General features: G+C 57.9%; 2 protein-coding genes across 5 annotated transcripts in view; both read right to left on the bottom strand.

Annotated features, from left to right (window-relative positions):
- Nucleotides 1-2,032: 2,032 nt before the first annotated feature.
- Nucleotides 2,033-4,854, bottom strand: LOC104577356 (schlafen-like protein 1). The gene is made up of 3 exons (XM_088536598.1): nucleotides 4,402-4,854; nucleotides 3,305-3,793; nucleotides 2,033-2,164 (listed from the first exon to the last, which is right to left on the bottom strand). Exons 1-3 carry the CDS (start codon nucleotides 4,852-4,854, stop codon nucleotides 2,033-2,035), a joined length of 1,074 nt encoding a protein of 357 aa, XP_088392724.1.
- Nucleotides 4,855-7,674: 2,820 nt separating this feature from the next.
- SCMH1 (Scm polycomb group protein homolog 1) overlaps nucleotides 7,675-16,299 on the bottom strand; it is a 67,553-nt gene continuing 58,928 nt past the window's right edge. For 3 of the 4 annotated variants that reach the window (XM_088536606.1, XM_088536604.1, XM_088536603.1), the window contains 3 exons: nucleotides 11,003-11,206; nucleotides 9,655-9,797; nucleotides 7,675-7,828 (listed from right to left, as the gene is read on the bottom strand). In XM_088536606.1, the coding sequence (XP_088392732.1) occupies nucleotides 7,703-7,828; nucleotides 9,655-9,797; nucleotides 11,003-11,206 (473 nt within the window). In that variant the 3' untranslated portion in view covers nucleotides 7,675-7,702. The remainder of the gene's footprint in view (nucleotides 7,829-9,654; nucleotides 9,798-11,002; nucleotides 11,207-16,299) is intronic. The other variant, XM_088536605.1, reaches the window with a different exon arrangement.

Consider the following 16,299-nt stretch of genomic DNA (forward strand, 5'->3'; position numbering starts at 1 on the left):
TTGTTTTTATTTTTTTTTTCAGTGGTATTTAAGTGTTTGGCACTGGCAGTCTTGGTGCATTCATTGAACTTTTAACCAGGAGAACCTTGTTCCTGGGCCAGAAGAGTTAATCTTGAACCCGGGCAGCTGTGAGGTGTCACTCTGCAGGGATGCAATTAGCTTGGATCATGTGAGGGAAAAAAAAAATAAAGAAAAAAGCCAAACTGTCAGGAAAACCCCATCATTGCCTGGAAGGAGGCGTAACCTTAGCCCGTCCTACGCCAGTTCTGCTGGTGCTGCTGCTCAGGCTGGGAAATGTCAACTCCTTGCATCAAGGGGGAGGTACAGAAGAGAGCCAACTACTTTCCGATGCTGCCTTTAAACGCTCCCGTGTGTTTACCTTGGACCGAGCAGGTCGTGGTGCTTTTCGTTCAGTTTGAACTGGAGCCTTTGCCTTTTTTCACGCGGCGGAAGCCCGTGTGTTCCCGCGCTGCGAGTGCAGTGCACGAGTGCTGTTTGCTGATACGGGGGGAGCAATTTGCCTACAGTGTTACTGGTTTAGTGCGTAGGTGTGCGCTGTCCCGCGGCGCCCTGCTCGGCTCTGCAGGCCGGGCTGGAAGATGCACTCTTGTTCCTTTATTTTGTTCTTTTTCCTGCCTTTCGCTGCAGTGTAAGCAATGCAATTTTTGGTCTTTGGCATATTTAGAAGAAAGGAAGAAGTTTCTCTGCTGTCTGAAGCGTCGAGTGTTCAGAGCTCTTCAGTCCATTGAAGGCTGGGGAAAGCTGAACGTCTCCAGCCTGGCTGAGTGCTGACTTCACACTGCCTGGTGCCAAACTTCATTACGCACTGTCCTGCCTCCTCCCAGGTGGAATTTTTCACACTCCCTCTTGCTTCATTTCTTAATTATTTGATGTACATCAGGAAGCTGCTTTTAGCCAGGGAAGCTTGAAGCATTCTTCAGTTGTGCCAATTATAACAGTTCTGCAAAAATTATCGACCAAGTTGAGATGATCTCTGTAACGAAGGAAACACCGGCCATAAAATGGCTGGTTCTTCAGCAGTGTGAGACCGTTCGTGATCTGTAGCGCGTCTTTGTTTTCTTTTCAATGAAATGTCTTTATTTTGGCCAAAACTGTAACTGACTTCATCATGAAATGCTTATTTGTAATAAAAATAAATAACTAGCCAAGAGCTTGCCATATAGTTTCCATATTTCAGAGGGGAGGAAAAAAACTACAAGTGAACTAGTGTCACATCTTTAGTTAATCCAGTATTAACGAGAAGATGTTGATTATCTGGGTTTGCAGCACGTGTGTTCCTGCTGCCCTGCTGAAATTGCTGGGTTCAGCCAGTGTCAGCCCTGGGGAAACCTGCTGGTCAAGGACGTGCAAGAAGGGTCAGTGTCAGTGTCAGGAAGTCGCCTGTCTCCGTGTTTGTAGCCCCGGGGGGAAAACGGTGCTGGGCAGGAGCAGAAAGCTCTGCCGGGGGCGGGGTGGGGGGGGAGGGTGGTGAGGAGGGTCGGAGGGACCCTGGGGCCGTGGGTCTGGCCTGCACCAGGGCAGCCCTCGGTACCGGTACCGGGTTGCTGCCCGGTCCGTGGAGCTGGCCAGAGCCCGCAGCTCGCCGGGGAGGGAGGCGGGTGCAGGGGAAATAAAGCAACCTGTTTGTGAGCAGTCCTGCCACGAGCTGCCCTGGACCCTCTGCGGGGACTTCCTGCACAGCCCAGGGGTGTCCCTGTTCTCTGCCGCTTGGGGAGCTGCTTCCCTGGTGTCCGGCCTCGGGCAGCTCCCCGCGGAGCAGCGCGGTCTGCGGAGGGTCTGCAGGGCAGCGTCGCTGCTGCCCTCGCGTCTGAGCTCCCCGGCAGGAGCAGCCGGAGCTCTCGGAGGAATAACCAGCCCCTGGTGCCCGGAGCTGCGCGGGGCTCCGGCTGCCTGTGAGTGAGGCCCGAGTGCCCCTGCCCTTGCCAACCGCCGCCCGTCCTGGCTCCAGGGTGCACAGGGAAGCGCTTTCCTCCTTACACTCCTCATCTTGCTTCTCCATCCCCAGCCCTGCTCACGCAATGGTGCAGACTTTGGACCTGGGCCGCGAGCTCTGCAGCTGCCTGAGTTGTTGCAGAAGATCTTCCTTCTCCTTCAGCAGCACCTCTATCTTCTCCTCCAGCTTCTTCAATTCTCCCGACCATTTCTGTGGACACAGAGCAGCCTCGTAATGGTCTTTGAAGGAGCATCTTGGCACAGACCTTCCTCCCCTGAGCTGGACGTTGTATCGTGGAGAGCCTCAGCCAGGCTCCTGCCTCCCTCCCTCTGTGGGGCCCAGCCTGAGTGGCCGGGGCTGGGCCGGAATTGGGGCAGAAAAGGGAAAAAGAGACGAGTGCCCTGAGCTGTCCTGGGAGAGGAGAGCTGGCTCTGCTGGCTGTGCTGGATGCCCCAGCTCCCCGCCAGGACACGCACCCCGCGGGCCAGCGGCTGGGACAGAGCTACCAGCCCACTTGTCCCTTCCTGAGGGGGCCCCCGGCTGTCTCTTCTGCTCCGGGGATGGCCCAGGACTGGCCAGGTCCAGGTGCTGGTGCCCCTTGGCCTGTTTCACCACTGCAGCCCTGTCACTGCAGCTTCTCCTGGCGACCTCAGACAGACTCCCCGAAATCCCTTCCCTGGGCTGAACCCGTGGGACGGGCAGGACGCCGCTCTGAGCCGCTTTCCCAGCCAGGTCGATGCAGCTGCCCAGGGCGCAGCTGCTCTTTGACGCTCTCATCTGGTTCCCCACCAAACACCGGGTCCCAGCGCAGGACCTTCAACCCCAGCACAGCCCTTGCTGCATGAGCAGGGCCACGAGGGTTCACAGTAGCTCCGGGTGCAGCAGTAATGGCTATTTAGAGGTGACGACTGAAGGATTCAGTTATATTTACAGATAAAATGAGCCTCCGTTTGGCTTGGAGCTTTCACTGAGGCCCCCGTCCCAGCACGCAGCAGCGGGACTGTTCCCAGAGCAGGAACCTGGTGCGTGTCCTGGGCTGATCCATCTATCGGCCCCCTCAGTGAGACCTGCTGGGGTCCCCAGGGCTGCAAGGAGCAGGTTGGGGAGGGCCTGCCTGTCACAGCTAATACCAGCCCCCTCCGAGCCCCGCTGCACCCCTGTCCTTTGGGGCAGAGAGCGAGGGGACCATGGGCCCCGACCAAGGCACAACAGTGCAGGGAACGACCCGCTCCAGCACCTTCCAGCTGGAACAGGGGCTGGATGCGGCCCCCAGCCCAGGCCCTGCCCGGGGGACTCACCTCCATCCTGCCCTCCCCAAGGCTACGGCAGCGGCGGCGCCGGGGCCGTTACCTGCCGGCACCACTCCTGGATGGCGCTGCCGGAGAGCGGCCCCTGGATGCTGCCGTCGCGGCGCAGATAGACCTCACCCTGGTCGGTCTCGTAGAGCAGCAGCTCGGCCTGCGCCCGCGGCGCCCGCACGCTCAGCCGGATCACCTTGAGACACGTGCCGGGGTCGCCCGCTTTCACCACGGGGATGAAGGTCAGGCTGTAGGTGTCGGGGAACACCTGGGGCTTGAAGCCCTTGAGGATGGAGTCCACGAGCAGGCGGATGCGGTCCTCCTCGCGGTGCCCGCAGCGGACGCCGTGCACGAAGCCCGTGTCCTCCACGCCCACGAAGAGGCTGCCGCCCTCGCTGTTGAGGAAGGCGCACACGTACTTGCGGACGTGGTGCTTGAGGGTGCCCAGCAGGTACTCCCCGCTGCCCCGCTTGAACTCCACGTTCCTGGTCTCGCTGCCCATGAAGGCCCCGTAGAAGAGGCGCTCCTGGCCCACGATCTCCTGCTGCACTATGGCGCTGTCAGAGCGCGTCCCTCGCTGGAACGGGCTGGGCCGGGCCGCCGGGCAGCCCCGGAGCTTGGGCACTGCCTGGGCGGCCTCGAGGCCGCGTGTCCGGCCCTTGCCGGGCGTGCGCGATCCCGGGCCCCGGGGCTCCGGGGGGCCGCTCACCGTCACCTCCCAGTCACTCTGTGCGGATTCAGGAAACGGGACCGGGGCTGCGGAGCCATCCTGGGCGCCAGGACAACAGCCCCGGCTCCCGAACCCAACTGGGGACACGCGCGGAGGTGGGAGCCAAACCCCGGGGAACCCCCTGTGCGTTGTGGCCACCGAGCGCCTCGATAGCGCCGGGGAGCGGGTCTGAGGGCTCCTCCCTGGGGAGGCTGCGGGGACCAGGCCCCGAGGCGGTGGCCTCAGGAGGCTGCCGGGGGGAGGCTCCTGCGCGATGCAACCCCTTGCACCGGTGCACGAAGCTCCCCAGGGCCGGGGGATGACCTTGGCCTCCCGGGGGCGGCAGGGCCGAGCTGGGCTCGGGCAGGAAGAGCCCTTGTCCCACCAGGCCGCGAGGCGCCCGCGACACCCCCGGCTGCGCGTCCCCCAGCGGCACCCACCTCCCGGTCCTCCTGGCAGCGCCGTGCCCTCTGCCCGCCCTCCGCCACCAGCAGCGTCTTCCCCTTGACCACCAGCTCCCGGACCAGGCTCCGCTCCATGTCGGCAGCCAGCAGGAGCTGCTGGGCCACGTGCTGGAGGCTCATGGCGCCGCCCAGCTGCACGAGCGCGTAGGCCTGCCGGGGCCGCTTCACCACCTCGATGTGGTGCCGTGGCAGGGCCAGGCCGGCCGTGCCCAGGATGTCCTTGAGCATGCAGCACAGCACCTCGGGCGAGTAGCGCGGGTTCAGGTTGCCCAGGTAGAGCGTGTGGGGCTGCGTGGGCTCCTCGGCGGCCTGCCCGTCCGTGGGCCCCTCGGCGGGGGCCGGGGCTCCCGCGCCGTCCTCGTGCGCGCTGCCACCGCCGGCCGCCTCACAGGGGCTCCCGTCCACGCCGCGCGGGGCGCACGCGCTCATGGCCGCCCCATCCGCAGGTACCAGCCCCGGGGCCGCGTGTGGAGATGGGGACAGCGGCACTGGGTCTCGGCGGTGGCGCCGCTCGTGCCCAGCGGGGACCCTGCGTCCCGGAGGGCTCCTGGCTGCAACATGGGAGCCCGTCAGAGGGGCGGCCCAGGCTGGTGGCCCCATGGCTGGTCCTGCCTCGCTGCCCTGCTCCTCATGGCTCCCGTGGGACATCTCTCAGCAGCCACAGGAGCCCTGCACTGGCCCTCGCCCCGCACCACGGCCTCCGTGTGGAGCCCCCTGTGCTCCCTGGTGCCTGTCACGGTGTGCCCGGCCTGGGGACAGCCAGCTGCCCCGGCAGGAGCGCCAGGAAGGGCCAAGCTGACCGCCCACGTCCCCCAAGCCCTCCGTGCGCTTTGTCCCCCCCTCAGTGCAGGACCCGGGTGTCCCGCAGCCCTGAGCAGCAGCTCTGGGGCCCCCAGCCCATGACGAGCCGGAGCGGCCACGGCCGCTCCGCCGGGAGCCCCATGGGAGCCTGGATCCCCCAGGCGCTTCCCTGCCCACCCCACAGAACCCTGCGGAGGGCTGGGGCCAAGGACACGGCCCGGGGCGCTGCACCCCAGCCTGGCACTAGTGGCCCTGCCAGCAGGCAGCACTTGTCACCTTGGCCCCAGCCCTGCTGCAGCGCAGGGGAGGCTGCAGGATGCAGCGCAGGGCAGGGGGCACCACGCCGAGGGGCTCCCCAGGGCCCTGGCCAAGGCCGGGCTGTGGCCGGGTCCCCCCTGTGCGTCGCCCATCTCCATCAGCTGCACCGAGAGCTCCGGGGGGCCGGGGCTGCAGCGAGCAGGAGCCCGGCTGGACTGGGGGGATCAGGCCGTGACAGGGGCCGTTTGGCGGCCCCTTCAGAACCAACCCCCGTCCAGACCGTGGCCCCCGTTTACCGCAGGGGCCGGCAGCTCCCACCAGGCGCGTGGTCCTCCGGGAGATGCTGGGATGCGGCCCTCGGAAGGGGGCCGCACTGTGAAGTCACCATCACCAGACCGATTCCACGTGCCCGGCCGGGAATGGATCCCAGCCAGCGGGGTCCGGGCGTCCCGGGGGCAGAACCTCCTCCAGGCCCTGCGGCTGCTCCGGCCGAGCGGAGCCGTGCGGCACACGGGCAGCGGCGCGCGCGTAGGCAGCCTTTTATTTATAAACAAATCAACAGAAAATAAGTGCAGAGGAAAGCGCTGGCTGAGCCCGCACGGGGCCCCAGCGGCGGGTGGGCAGGAGGGCTCCGCGGGGCGCCCGCCGCGCTCGCTGCTGCGGCCGAGGCTCCGCTGTACAAGAAGCCTTTTATTACTTTGGGTTTTGTGTTTTTTTTTTTCAATTTTCCCCTTAGGGGCAAACCTGACCCGGTGCAAGAGCCTGGCGGGCCCGTGCACCACCGGAGTCCTCTCTGCTGCCGCCGGGGGCCCTCTGGGCGCCTCGGGAAGAGGCTGCAAGATCACAGAACCGCAGAACGGCCGAGGAGGGAAGGGACCCCTAGAGATCATCTAGTCCAACCCCTGCTCCAGCAGGGACAATGTTCCTCCAAGATGTTTCTCTGTACCTAGAAGCGGGTGAGCCCGAGGCAGGAGACAGAAGTGCTTGCAAAGGAGACCTCGTGTTGCAGCCCTCTGGCCACTGCGGGAAGGAGACGGGTTGTGGCTGCACGGGGACAACGCGGCGCTCCAGGCCCTGCCATGGGCACGGGCCAAGGGCAGCGCCTTCCTGGTGCGTCCCAGGCCGTGGCACGAGATGCTCCAGGGGCTCGTGCGGCCCTTGTCTCCACAGGGAGGCTGCGGAGCGGGAGAGCCAGTCTGTTGCCATCAGAGTCTCTGGACAGAGTCGGAGCGATCCGGGGTAGCGAGCTCCAGGCTGCTGCAGGCCAGATTACCCCAAGGGCTGAGGGGCAGATCCTGCCCCAGCAGCTGCAGGGACGTGTTTGGGGCAGCAGATTGCTGCTCAAGTGCCATCGAAAATAATTACATTGGAGTGCTTGAAACACCGTGGGATCCGGGAAGGGGGCACTGCACACCCGGCCGGCTCCTCCGACCCCCAGGCCCAACACCCTCTTGCACGTGCTGACCTGGGACGGTCTGAATCGCCGGGGCACTGCGGGGCCCACTGCAAAGACACATCTTCACATTGCTGGCCAGAAACCTCCGACGGTCGTGAGCTCAACAACAGGTACCAGAAAAAAAAAAAAAAAAAAAGGAATGGAACCCTGCAGCATCCAGTCCCTTCCGCACGGCTTGCTCGGTGCTGGCCCAGGGCACCGCCTCAGCCGCCCCCGGCAGCAACAAGCGCGAAGGCTCCGTCCGTGGCTGGCGCCGCTGGAGGGGACGGCGGGAGCCCCAGGGTGGCTCCCTGGTGGTGGTAGTGCCCATGGGGCGGCTCTGCGCCGGCTGCGGGGCTCCAGGAGCAGGGGGGGACCCTGGTGCCGCTGCCCTGGCCCGGCCGTGCGGGTCCCAGCGCCCCGGGAGCGCCAGCACGGAGCGAGGGGGGCACCCGGCGCAGCCGCCCGGTCCCGCGGGGCTCTGCCGAGGCTGCCACGCGGAGCGGCTCCTCCGGCCCAAGGGCCCACAGGGAGGCACTGGCTGGGGACAAGGGCCAGTCTCTGCTCCCAACCGGCCGCACGCGACCGGAGCGCGGTGCGGAGCCGCGGGGCTGCCGTTCTCCTCCCAGGCGGCGCGGGGCCGGGCTGCCGCGGGGAGGCGCGAGGGCGGCCGCGTGGCGCCTGCAGCGGCGCGGGCTGCTCCGGACGGGCCCGTCCGTCGGCGTATGCACATGTCCGTCCTGCCGGCGAGCGCGGGCAGCGCCCGGCCTGCCCAGCGCCCGCTCAGAACTTGCCCTGCTTCAGCTTGTCGATGTGGTAGGTGAGCTTCAGGGCCGGCCCCAGCTTCAGCCCCATGTACTTCATCATCATGTCGCTGCGCAGCAGGAGCAGGGCCTTCCCGTCAATCTCCTGCAAGGAGCAGAAACAACCCTGGCGTGAGCCCAGCCCCGCTCTGCAGAGCCTGGGGCCAGGGCACGTGCTGAAATCCTGCTCTTGGGCGACGGAGGTGCTCCCAACCCCGTGCTATGTCAAGCTGGGGGATCAGCAAATCCTGAGCGGGAACAGGAAGCAAGGAAAAGCAAGGGATTGCGGGGGGAGCCGCTCCAGAGCAGAGGAGGCTCCTGGGGGCCCATGAACAGAGCAAACTGCTCCAGCTCCCACCGCTCCAGCCGGGAACCCGGCCGGCCTCACACACTCAGCCCCTCGGGAGGCAACGGCAGGACACAGGAGCAGCCTCTCCTCGAGGCCACTGTCGCCACAGGGAGCTTTCTGGAAGAAGATACTCAGACCCTCAACCCAGTCCCACTGTGAAACCTGCAGCACTTTGCACACCGGAGAACAGGGAAAATAACCATGCCGAAAATCAAGGTCATAGATGGAGGCAAACGACAAAACCTCCTCACCCAAAGAGGAGGCCACTGTGCATAAAGCGAATTTCTGGAGCTCCTAAAAGTCCCTACAGCTGGCAGAGGAAGAGGGAAACGGAGCATCTCCACAGGGATGACTCCAAGTCTCTGATGCTTTACAGCTGAGAGGAGCCTGCCCCTCATTGAGGATCAGGAAAGGAGGGATATGAGGCCTGAAATGACTGCAGAGCAGCTTTGTACTCGGCATCTGCTCAGAGGTGGTTTTCAGACCTCACATCCCTTGCAGCATTCCTTCCCCGTGTCTCATTCTGCTTGTCCACGGTTTTGGAGTGAACGAGTTGCTGATAGCCCAGTTTCCACAAAGAAAGTAAGCACTGACTCACAAAGGAAAATAAGAACCTCCCCATCCTCTTCCTAAACAGAAAAACCACCCTATGGCAATGCCCAATTACGTCTCAAACTTAGTAAGATCTCCAATACTATCCGGTAGCAAGTTTGTTGTTTTTCCCTTAAAATAAAAGGTAAGTTTTTCTCCGAATTGCCATCGCAGGGGACTTTAATCTCTCAGCAGAGGGCTGAGCACTCTCTTGCATAATTAAACAGAGTATTTTTCAATTACTGGTGGTTCTAAAATGGAAACTAATTTTAAAAAAGAGGCCGCGTTGCCTCCCCCTTCTCCCGCCCCAGGGAGGTGCCGCAGAGCAGCTCAGCCCGAGAGCTGACGGGCCAGGCTGAGACTGTGCTCAGCCACCGGCTGCAGCTCCCAGGCACACCAAGCATTTTCTTGCAAGCTTTTTTCCTTTACTTCACAAGTGCTACCTGGTATAACATGGGCTGAATCCAAAGGCAGCGGAAAAGCAAGCTGCCTGGCAGGACCTGGGATGCAGAGCTGCCAGGATGTTTCTAACTTTAACTGTACAAATTCTGTGTTGTGTCTGCAGATGTTTACACTTAAGGGCATGTACACAGACCACAACATTAGAGAACCTCCTTTTATAGGAAATGGTGGAATAGCAACTTGATGAATTCCACCTGGGACACATGTGTTCTCGCTACAGGGTGAATTTTAAGATTCCAGGGTGAATCCTTTTTTTTGTTTTTGGTGCTAAGGATACCACATTTAAAACCAGCTAAGGGCTGAACTCTTTATATGCACAGAGGCATCCCAAGGTTTAAGTGGGCTACCATGTCCTCACTTCTGTGAAGAGGAATCCTAAGCCTGAACATGTTGCCAGCAGGATTTATGAGGAAGTCTTTCACAAGACAAAACAGGCTGGAGCAGGGTGCTGCTGTTCTTCAGACTTTCCTAGATTTTCCTCGTGTGATGGTCTGCCCTGCGTGCACCTACACAAACACATCCCCACTCACATGTTTTCGGAAGAGGTCGGCGTGGGGCCCCAGCTGCGGGTCGGCCTCGCGTATGAACTGCATCACCTCCTCCACCGTCCAGGACGAGGGGTCTCGGCTGCTCAGCCGTGACGCGTCTCGGGATCCCCCGTATCTGTCTGAACCTGCAGGGTGCAATCGCGAGACAGCAGCAGTTACTTGGAGCCTGACTGCTGCATCATTCCACCAGTTATTCCCATTTAATCTACTAATCAGTCTCCTTTCCTGAGGCGGTGGACGAGACCATGCGAGGGCACAACGCAGCCACGTCCAGGCGTATCCTGCTGCACCTCAGCGTTATCGTGTCTCTTCAGGCCTTATTTTCAGAGCAGCCTTCTACAGCCAGCTCCTTCATTTCCTCTACAATGTGTATTTCCCTCATCCTCTTTCAGGCCAGGTTTGCCCCACCGTTCTGACTCTCCTGACCATCTGCTGACGTTTCCCACTTGTACAGAAAGCAATCCTCTGTTCCCACGTGTTTCCCCAAATACCATCTCTCCCCTTCCTTCCCATCACTTTCCCACTCTGCACATTGTCTTTAGCAACTTTAACACGGCGAAGTCATTTGATATTTTCAGAGGCTGCATTTTCTCTTGGACTGAGCCTACATGCAAAACCCCATCTCTTCAAGCACTCCAGGAGCTGATGAAAGTCCCTTTCTCAGATTGCTGGGGTCAGCACAGCCTGTTGCTTTAGTTCTTCTGTGCACTTTACTTGTACACACAGACATTGTGGGGAGGCAGAAAAACCAAGGCATTAGTGACCTGGTTTTGCAAGAGGCCTTTCCTCACTGATGCCACATACATAAAATGGTACCGGTGCTCTGCAAACACTTGTATCTGACGAGTGCTGCAGTGCTGCCATGAGCTCTCCTGCTCCTCTTCCTCCACACACGCCTGCCTGTGAGGATCATCCACACATCCACACGCGCTCCTGGACGCCCAGCCCTGCTCCCACCATCATCAGGCAGTTCTCAGCTCCCTGGCCGCTCCCAATCCGTCCTCCCTGATCCAGACACCAATAGACAGCGGATAGACCCCTGACCACACTTGCAAGCTCAGCTCTTACCTACTTGCTCCTATCTACTGACCTCTAGGTCCCCATCTAGTCACTAAAGCAAATAGCTGGCCCTGCAAGCACCGTCTAGCTGTACTTCCACCCGCCCGTCTGCCACGTCTCTAGAGCTACTGTTAAACCTAACAGACTACCTGGTTAACAGTGTAGAGGCCAGTCTCTGGTACTTGCTGAAGTTAGAAAGATGTAACTGGAGCTAGAAAAGCCCTTCATTGCCAAATTTACAACCGGAGGGCTGGCTTCTTAACTCTCTTACCCCCGGAGCTAAGCCTGCGCAAGGCGGAGGTAGTGCCCTGAGTGAGGCTAGAGGGTTGGTGCAGGTGCCTGTATCCCTGCAGGCGGTAGTCTCGGGAGCTCCTGCCGTGGCTTGATGAATTGACAGAGTTCAAGGCAGAGTCCATGGGGTCCAGGCGAGGCTCCAGCGCGCCCGGGAGGCCGTCTCCCAGGACAAAGGTTTCACCTGGAACGGCACCAAGCTGCAGTTAGCACGTGGCTGCCCATGGGGGGACCCAAGAACGCGGGGCAGAGCTGCAGCGGGGCCACAGCGGGCGCCTCACGCGCGTGGGCAGCGATGGCTACAGGGGTCAAACTGGACTCGTGGTCTCTGCCCATCAAGCTGCTGAGCCTGGTGTTTCCCTGGCCACTTACAGTCCCACCAGTTAGCAGTGATGTCTGATACCCAGATTTGAGCAACAGCTGCTCTGTTAATGCTGGCACCGTCTGCTTGCGCTCCCTGGCATGTCCTCTTAGTGATTTCACAGGACCTTCCCTCCATAGCAGACAGGCCAGAGGCAGGCAAGGGGGAGTGTTGTCTGTTCTCAGTAAAGACAACATTGCTTGACACCAACAGAACTCAGGAGCTCTCATGTGGGCAGGGAGGTTCCCAAAGATCCCATCAAGCCCCATACATTTATGTGCTCACTACAGACATTAGTGTGCAAGGAAACGGCCCAGGCAGTTGAGACTGTGTTGGGTTTCCAGCAAACACCCCAAGCCTCAGGCTGGATATGAACACTCGGTCACACTGAGCTCCAGAGCCTCCCCCACAGCCACCGCTCACACACGGCCGGTCCCGCAGCCCCAGCAGCAGGTCCTGTCTTTCGCATGCTGATCCCTTCTTGCTGGGCTCTCAACCACCTACAAAACTGGTGACCACCACCCTCTGCATGAGGGGATGTCCTCCTTTGGACACGACCCACGCAGGGGTAAGGAGAGCCGAGTCCTCAGCCTGGACAAGCCCGCTGCTCCTGCTGCAAGAGGACGGGGCCGCTGCGGCGCCCACGGGGACAGGGCAGAGGCTCTGCCCACGCCGGGCTCCCCCCGCGAGGCTGCCCTCCTCTTCCAGACATACAACTAATTTGCATCGACTAATTGTTAATGATAACGTTGTGATGGACAGACTGAGGAAACTATCCTGGATGTATTCAAATGCAGAGAGCAACAGCATTGAAAACAGAGGATGAAAATGCTGAAAACAATGTGTTTCCAGCGAAAATAGCCCAAGAGGGGCGTAACTTCTGCAGTATATTACCTTGGATGCAGGCAAGCTGCATCTTCCTTACCTGGAGCACAGCAGCATCAATTTAGCAAGAAAATTTGGGAAAAACTCAGCAGCTTTCAGGCCTCATGCTGCAATGCCAACTCGGTGCCCTCACCACCTTCCATTCTCAGCACAAGAAGATGGCCAAACCCCCACAGCTCAGCTGGACTGCCCTGGCCCAGGCTCAGATAGCACTTCCTTGCCTGAATCCAGACTAACCCACGGAATGGATGTGGCACTGGAAACTTCCATGTAGGAAGCACATACATATGGGAAGGTTTTTGTTAAAACATGAATTATTTCCCATTAAACTGCAGCTTTCTGGAACACCCAGGCAAAGGGGTGATGTCACGTGGCTTTCCCAGGTCACAGCCCGGCGCACTGATCTGGACACACTTATAAAAAGACAAGGAAACTACGGCTGGCGCAGCAGGGACACGGGTATGGAAACAGGCCTACCCAAAGGATTTAAGCAGCCTCTGTGAGGTAAAACTGTGTCAATTCACCAAGAAGATCCCCCAGATTTGCCAGGTCAGGTGAACATGAATGCCCAACTGATAACGAATACACACCAACGCTTCCTAAGGGGCTGCACGTCAGCAAAAGGGCCCACAGGGGCCTCACGGAGCTGCAGTGACGCGACGCTGGATGCAGGATTCTTGGGAAGGAAGGTCAGGAAGGCACGGAGGGAGAGCTGCCCTCTGTGTGAGAAAGCAGCCAGAGCCCAGAGCTCTGCCTGGGGACACATCAGGGCCCTGCTGAGAGCTTGGGGGCCAGGATGAGCTGGGGGAGCCCCATGGCTGGCACTGCGGGGGTCTGCTGTAGATCTTTTGACCAGGAGCAAGATGGAGATGTCGTCACCTTCAAACAGCAGGAAAAAGTTCTGTGTTTGCAGGTTCTGGTACTTGGGAGGGGCTGCAAGCATACTGATATCTGCTAGAAGGACAACACGGCAGGGCACAAACAACCCAGGATGTTTCTGGAGTGCCCTGGTGACAATTTCCTGATATGGGTGATTGAGGAGCTAGAGAGAAGAGGCGCTTGGACCTTAAACTTACAAACAAGGAAGAACTGGTGACACATGTGAAGGTCAGGGCAACCTTAGCTGCAGCATCCATGAGATTGCGGAATTCAGGATCCTGAGAGGATGGAGCAGGGCTAAAAGCAAGACCACAACCCTGAGCTTCAAGGGAACAAACCCTGACCTGTTCAGGGACCAGCCTGGAAGAATCCCATGGACTATGGCTCTGCAGGGCTGGTTGATACTCAAAAATCACCTTCCGAAGCTCAAGAATGCTCCATCCCAGCAAGGTAGAAATCAAGCAAAGGTGACAGGAGGTTCACATGGATGAATATGGAGCTCCTGACTAACCTTGACATAAAAAGGAAGTGTCCAAGAAGGGAGAGCAGGGAGAAGTGACCCACAAGAAATACAGATACATACTCTGAGCATTCACGAGTAGCTAAAGCCCACCTAGAACTGAAATTGGTAAGGGACTCGAGTGCAGCTTTACTGCTAAAACACAGAGTCCAGCCACAAGTACCTTTGCACAACTGCTAAACACCCCATTTCCACAAAAGCAGGTCTCTGCTGTGCTGGAATGGCAGCGCTGGAGCAAAAAGCTACAAAGGTGACAGCAGCTCTAAGAGGACAAAACATTCGAGAAGAGAAATCCCCTCCTCATCTTTCTGACTTCTTGCCAAGGACACCTACTGCTCCTCACAGCCCCAACTACTCTGTGAATTTCTGAGCTGACCTAGTGCAGACTGCAGCTGGGGAGGCTGGAGACCTCAGGGAAAGCAATGCTTAGGTTCATGCCAGTACAACAGTATGGACCCAGAAATCACCCTCAGGACACATTTAGCTCATTTGACACATTGCCATCTTTCTGATTTGAATGCACTATGACACATTCTCTAAAATCCTGACTGTGTTCTTACATGTTCCTATAACTGTCCCTCCAAAGCACTGCGTGAGGCCGTGCACCTAGGAACCACTGCTCTCCTCTTTGCTTAAGAGGCAGATGAAATCTGAGTGTTCACCCTCGGGTTACCTGTCTCTGGGCAGCTCTGCAGTATTACAGCAGAGCTGGACCCTGCAAGAGACTCTAGGATACTCTCAAAAATACAAACACACAAAGAACTACTTGATTCAATGGCCTTGACAGAGAAGAGATAAAAGAACAGGGCAGGAGGAGAACGATGCCTAGGTCTGTGAACCCCCCGTGTCGAGAGACACCGACACACACCGTGGGCTTGCAGGGCTTTATTCACTCCTCATCCTCAGCCCCCGAGGAGGAAGGACGTGGTTCAATCTCAGGCACGTTTTCCTACACAGACCGTTGGTTTTAAATACAGTAGCACTGCAGGAAACATGCCAAGACTAGTGGTGAAGAGGCAAAGGAGAGATAATTAAGCCAAGTTTAATTAAATGAATAGTTCTGCAGACTCAAGAGTGCAGTTTTATGGCTCTAACATGGAGTTTGGCCACAAGCATAAGCCCGAGCTGCACAACTACTAACACCCACTGTTTCCAACACATTATCAGCTGTGAAAAGCAGGTCCCCACTGTGCTGGAAGTGCAGCTTTTTAGCAAAATGCTACACAGGCAACTAGCTGTAAAAGCACAAACAAAACAAGAAGTGAAAACCTCTCCTCATCTTTCTGACTGCTTGCCCAGGGCACCTATGACTACTCACTGCCTTCCTCTTGATACACAGGAAACTGCTCAGGTGCTGTACCCTGTCACACCTCCAAAGCCAGTAAATGCTCTAGTTACCTCCATGAGAAGTTGTACCTCCTTGCTCAAGAAATATTGCATATCTAAGTATTTCAGGCTCATATGCTTAAATTACATCCACTCAAATACAAATGTTTCTGCCTGTACTTAAATTTCATGGTTAAAGAAGAACTGGCTTTTAGCTGATGGCTTGTGGGATAAAAATTAGAAGCTCTTTGAAGCTCTTTGAAACTGCTCCTTATTTCTCCCCTCCTGCCAGCTCCAAGAACAAACCAAGACCAAGGTGCTGTAGAAGTGCAGAATGCAACAGGACCATCATCCTCACATGAAGGCTCCCCTCCTGCACACTTGTCTCTGCTTCCATGGAAGAAGCTGAAGTAATCTGGGCATCCAGATGGCATGGAGCGTTCAAAGGGCAAAGGATGAGTGAGCAGACCTTAAATCTGACCAAGAATCAATCTCACAGGCAAGCTAACAAGGATTCACACTCAGAATTACCAATTTTAGGAGCTTTTCTCTCTTCACTGACAATATGAGGTCAGCGTACCCCCCAGGTAACCCACGCACCTTAATCCTTAGATCACACAAGCAAACTTCAAGAACAGGCAAAATACTGCGCATCTACGTGCTCACGCAGCGGGAGCAGACACGTCTCCCTGGTTTACCCAAGAACAGATCTGTTAGAGAAGGATGTCAGAACGGAAGCGCAGCTAGAGGTTAGAAATGGAGTGGGCATTAGGGAACAACACTTGACTTGTCAGCACACTGGAACTGGTGGGACAGTTTGTCGGTTGTGTGGCAAATTCCCAACTTTCATCAGTTTATATTCTAAGCCAAACAACTCCGTCCATCTCAGGGTGTCCGGACAACAGGAAAACAAAATGACATCTCAGCACAGAGAAGCTGTCTAATCTCAAATCTGGGATCAATAAACCAAGTCCAACAAACTCGGTAAGAAACAGGAGAAAGGGGATCTAGGAAGACACTAACAGACCACAAAGCCACTGAGCACCCATCAATCAATCAGCAACCTTTTTAAGCAATGAATCGAGACTAACAGCTTGGCAGTTTTCACAGCGCATGCAAGGGATTTTAGTAAGGCTGAAACTCCAGTCCTATGTTACAGAGGGTTTAAAACAAAAGTGAAGGTGGAAGAGCATTGAAGGCTCCTCCTCAGGCTCAAAAAGTCCTTTAATTACTTGGACTCCATGGAAATCTCCCACTTGCTCATATACATATGTGCATGTGAAACGTATGGACCACATCCCGAAGG

Source organism: Tinamus guttatus, unplaced genomic scaffold, assembly GCF_059628265.1.
Source record: "Tinamus guttatus ecotype Peru unplaced genomic scaffold, ASM5962826v1 Tinamus_guttatus_pri_ptg000678l, whole genome shotgun sequence".
Lineage (NCBI taxonomy): Eukaryota > Metazoa > Chordata > Aves > Tinamiformes > Tinamidae > Tinamus > Tinamus guttatus.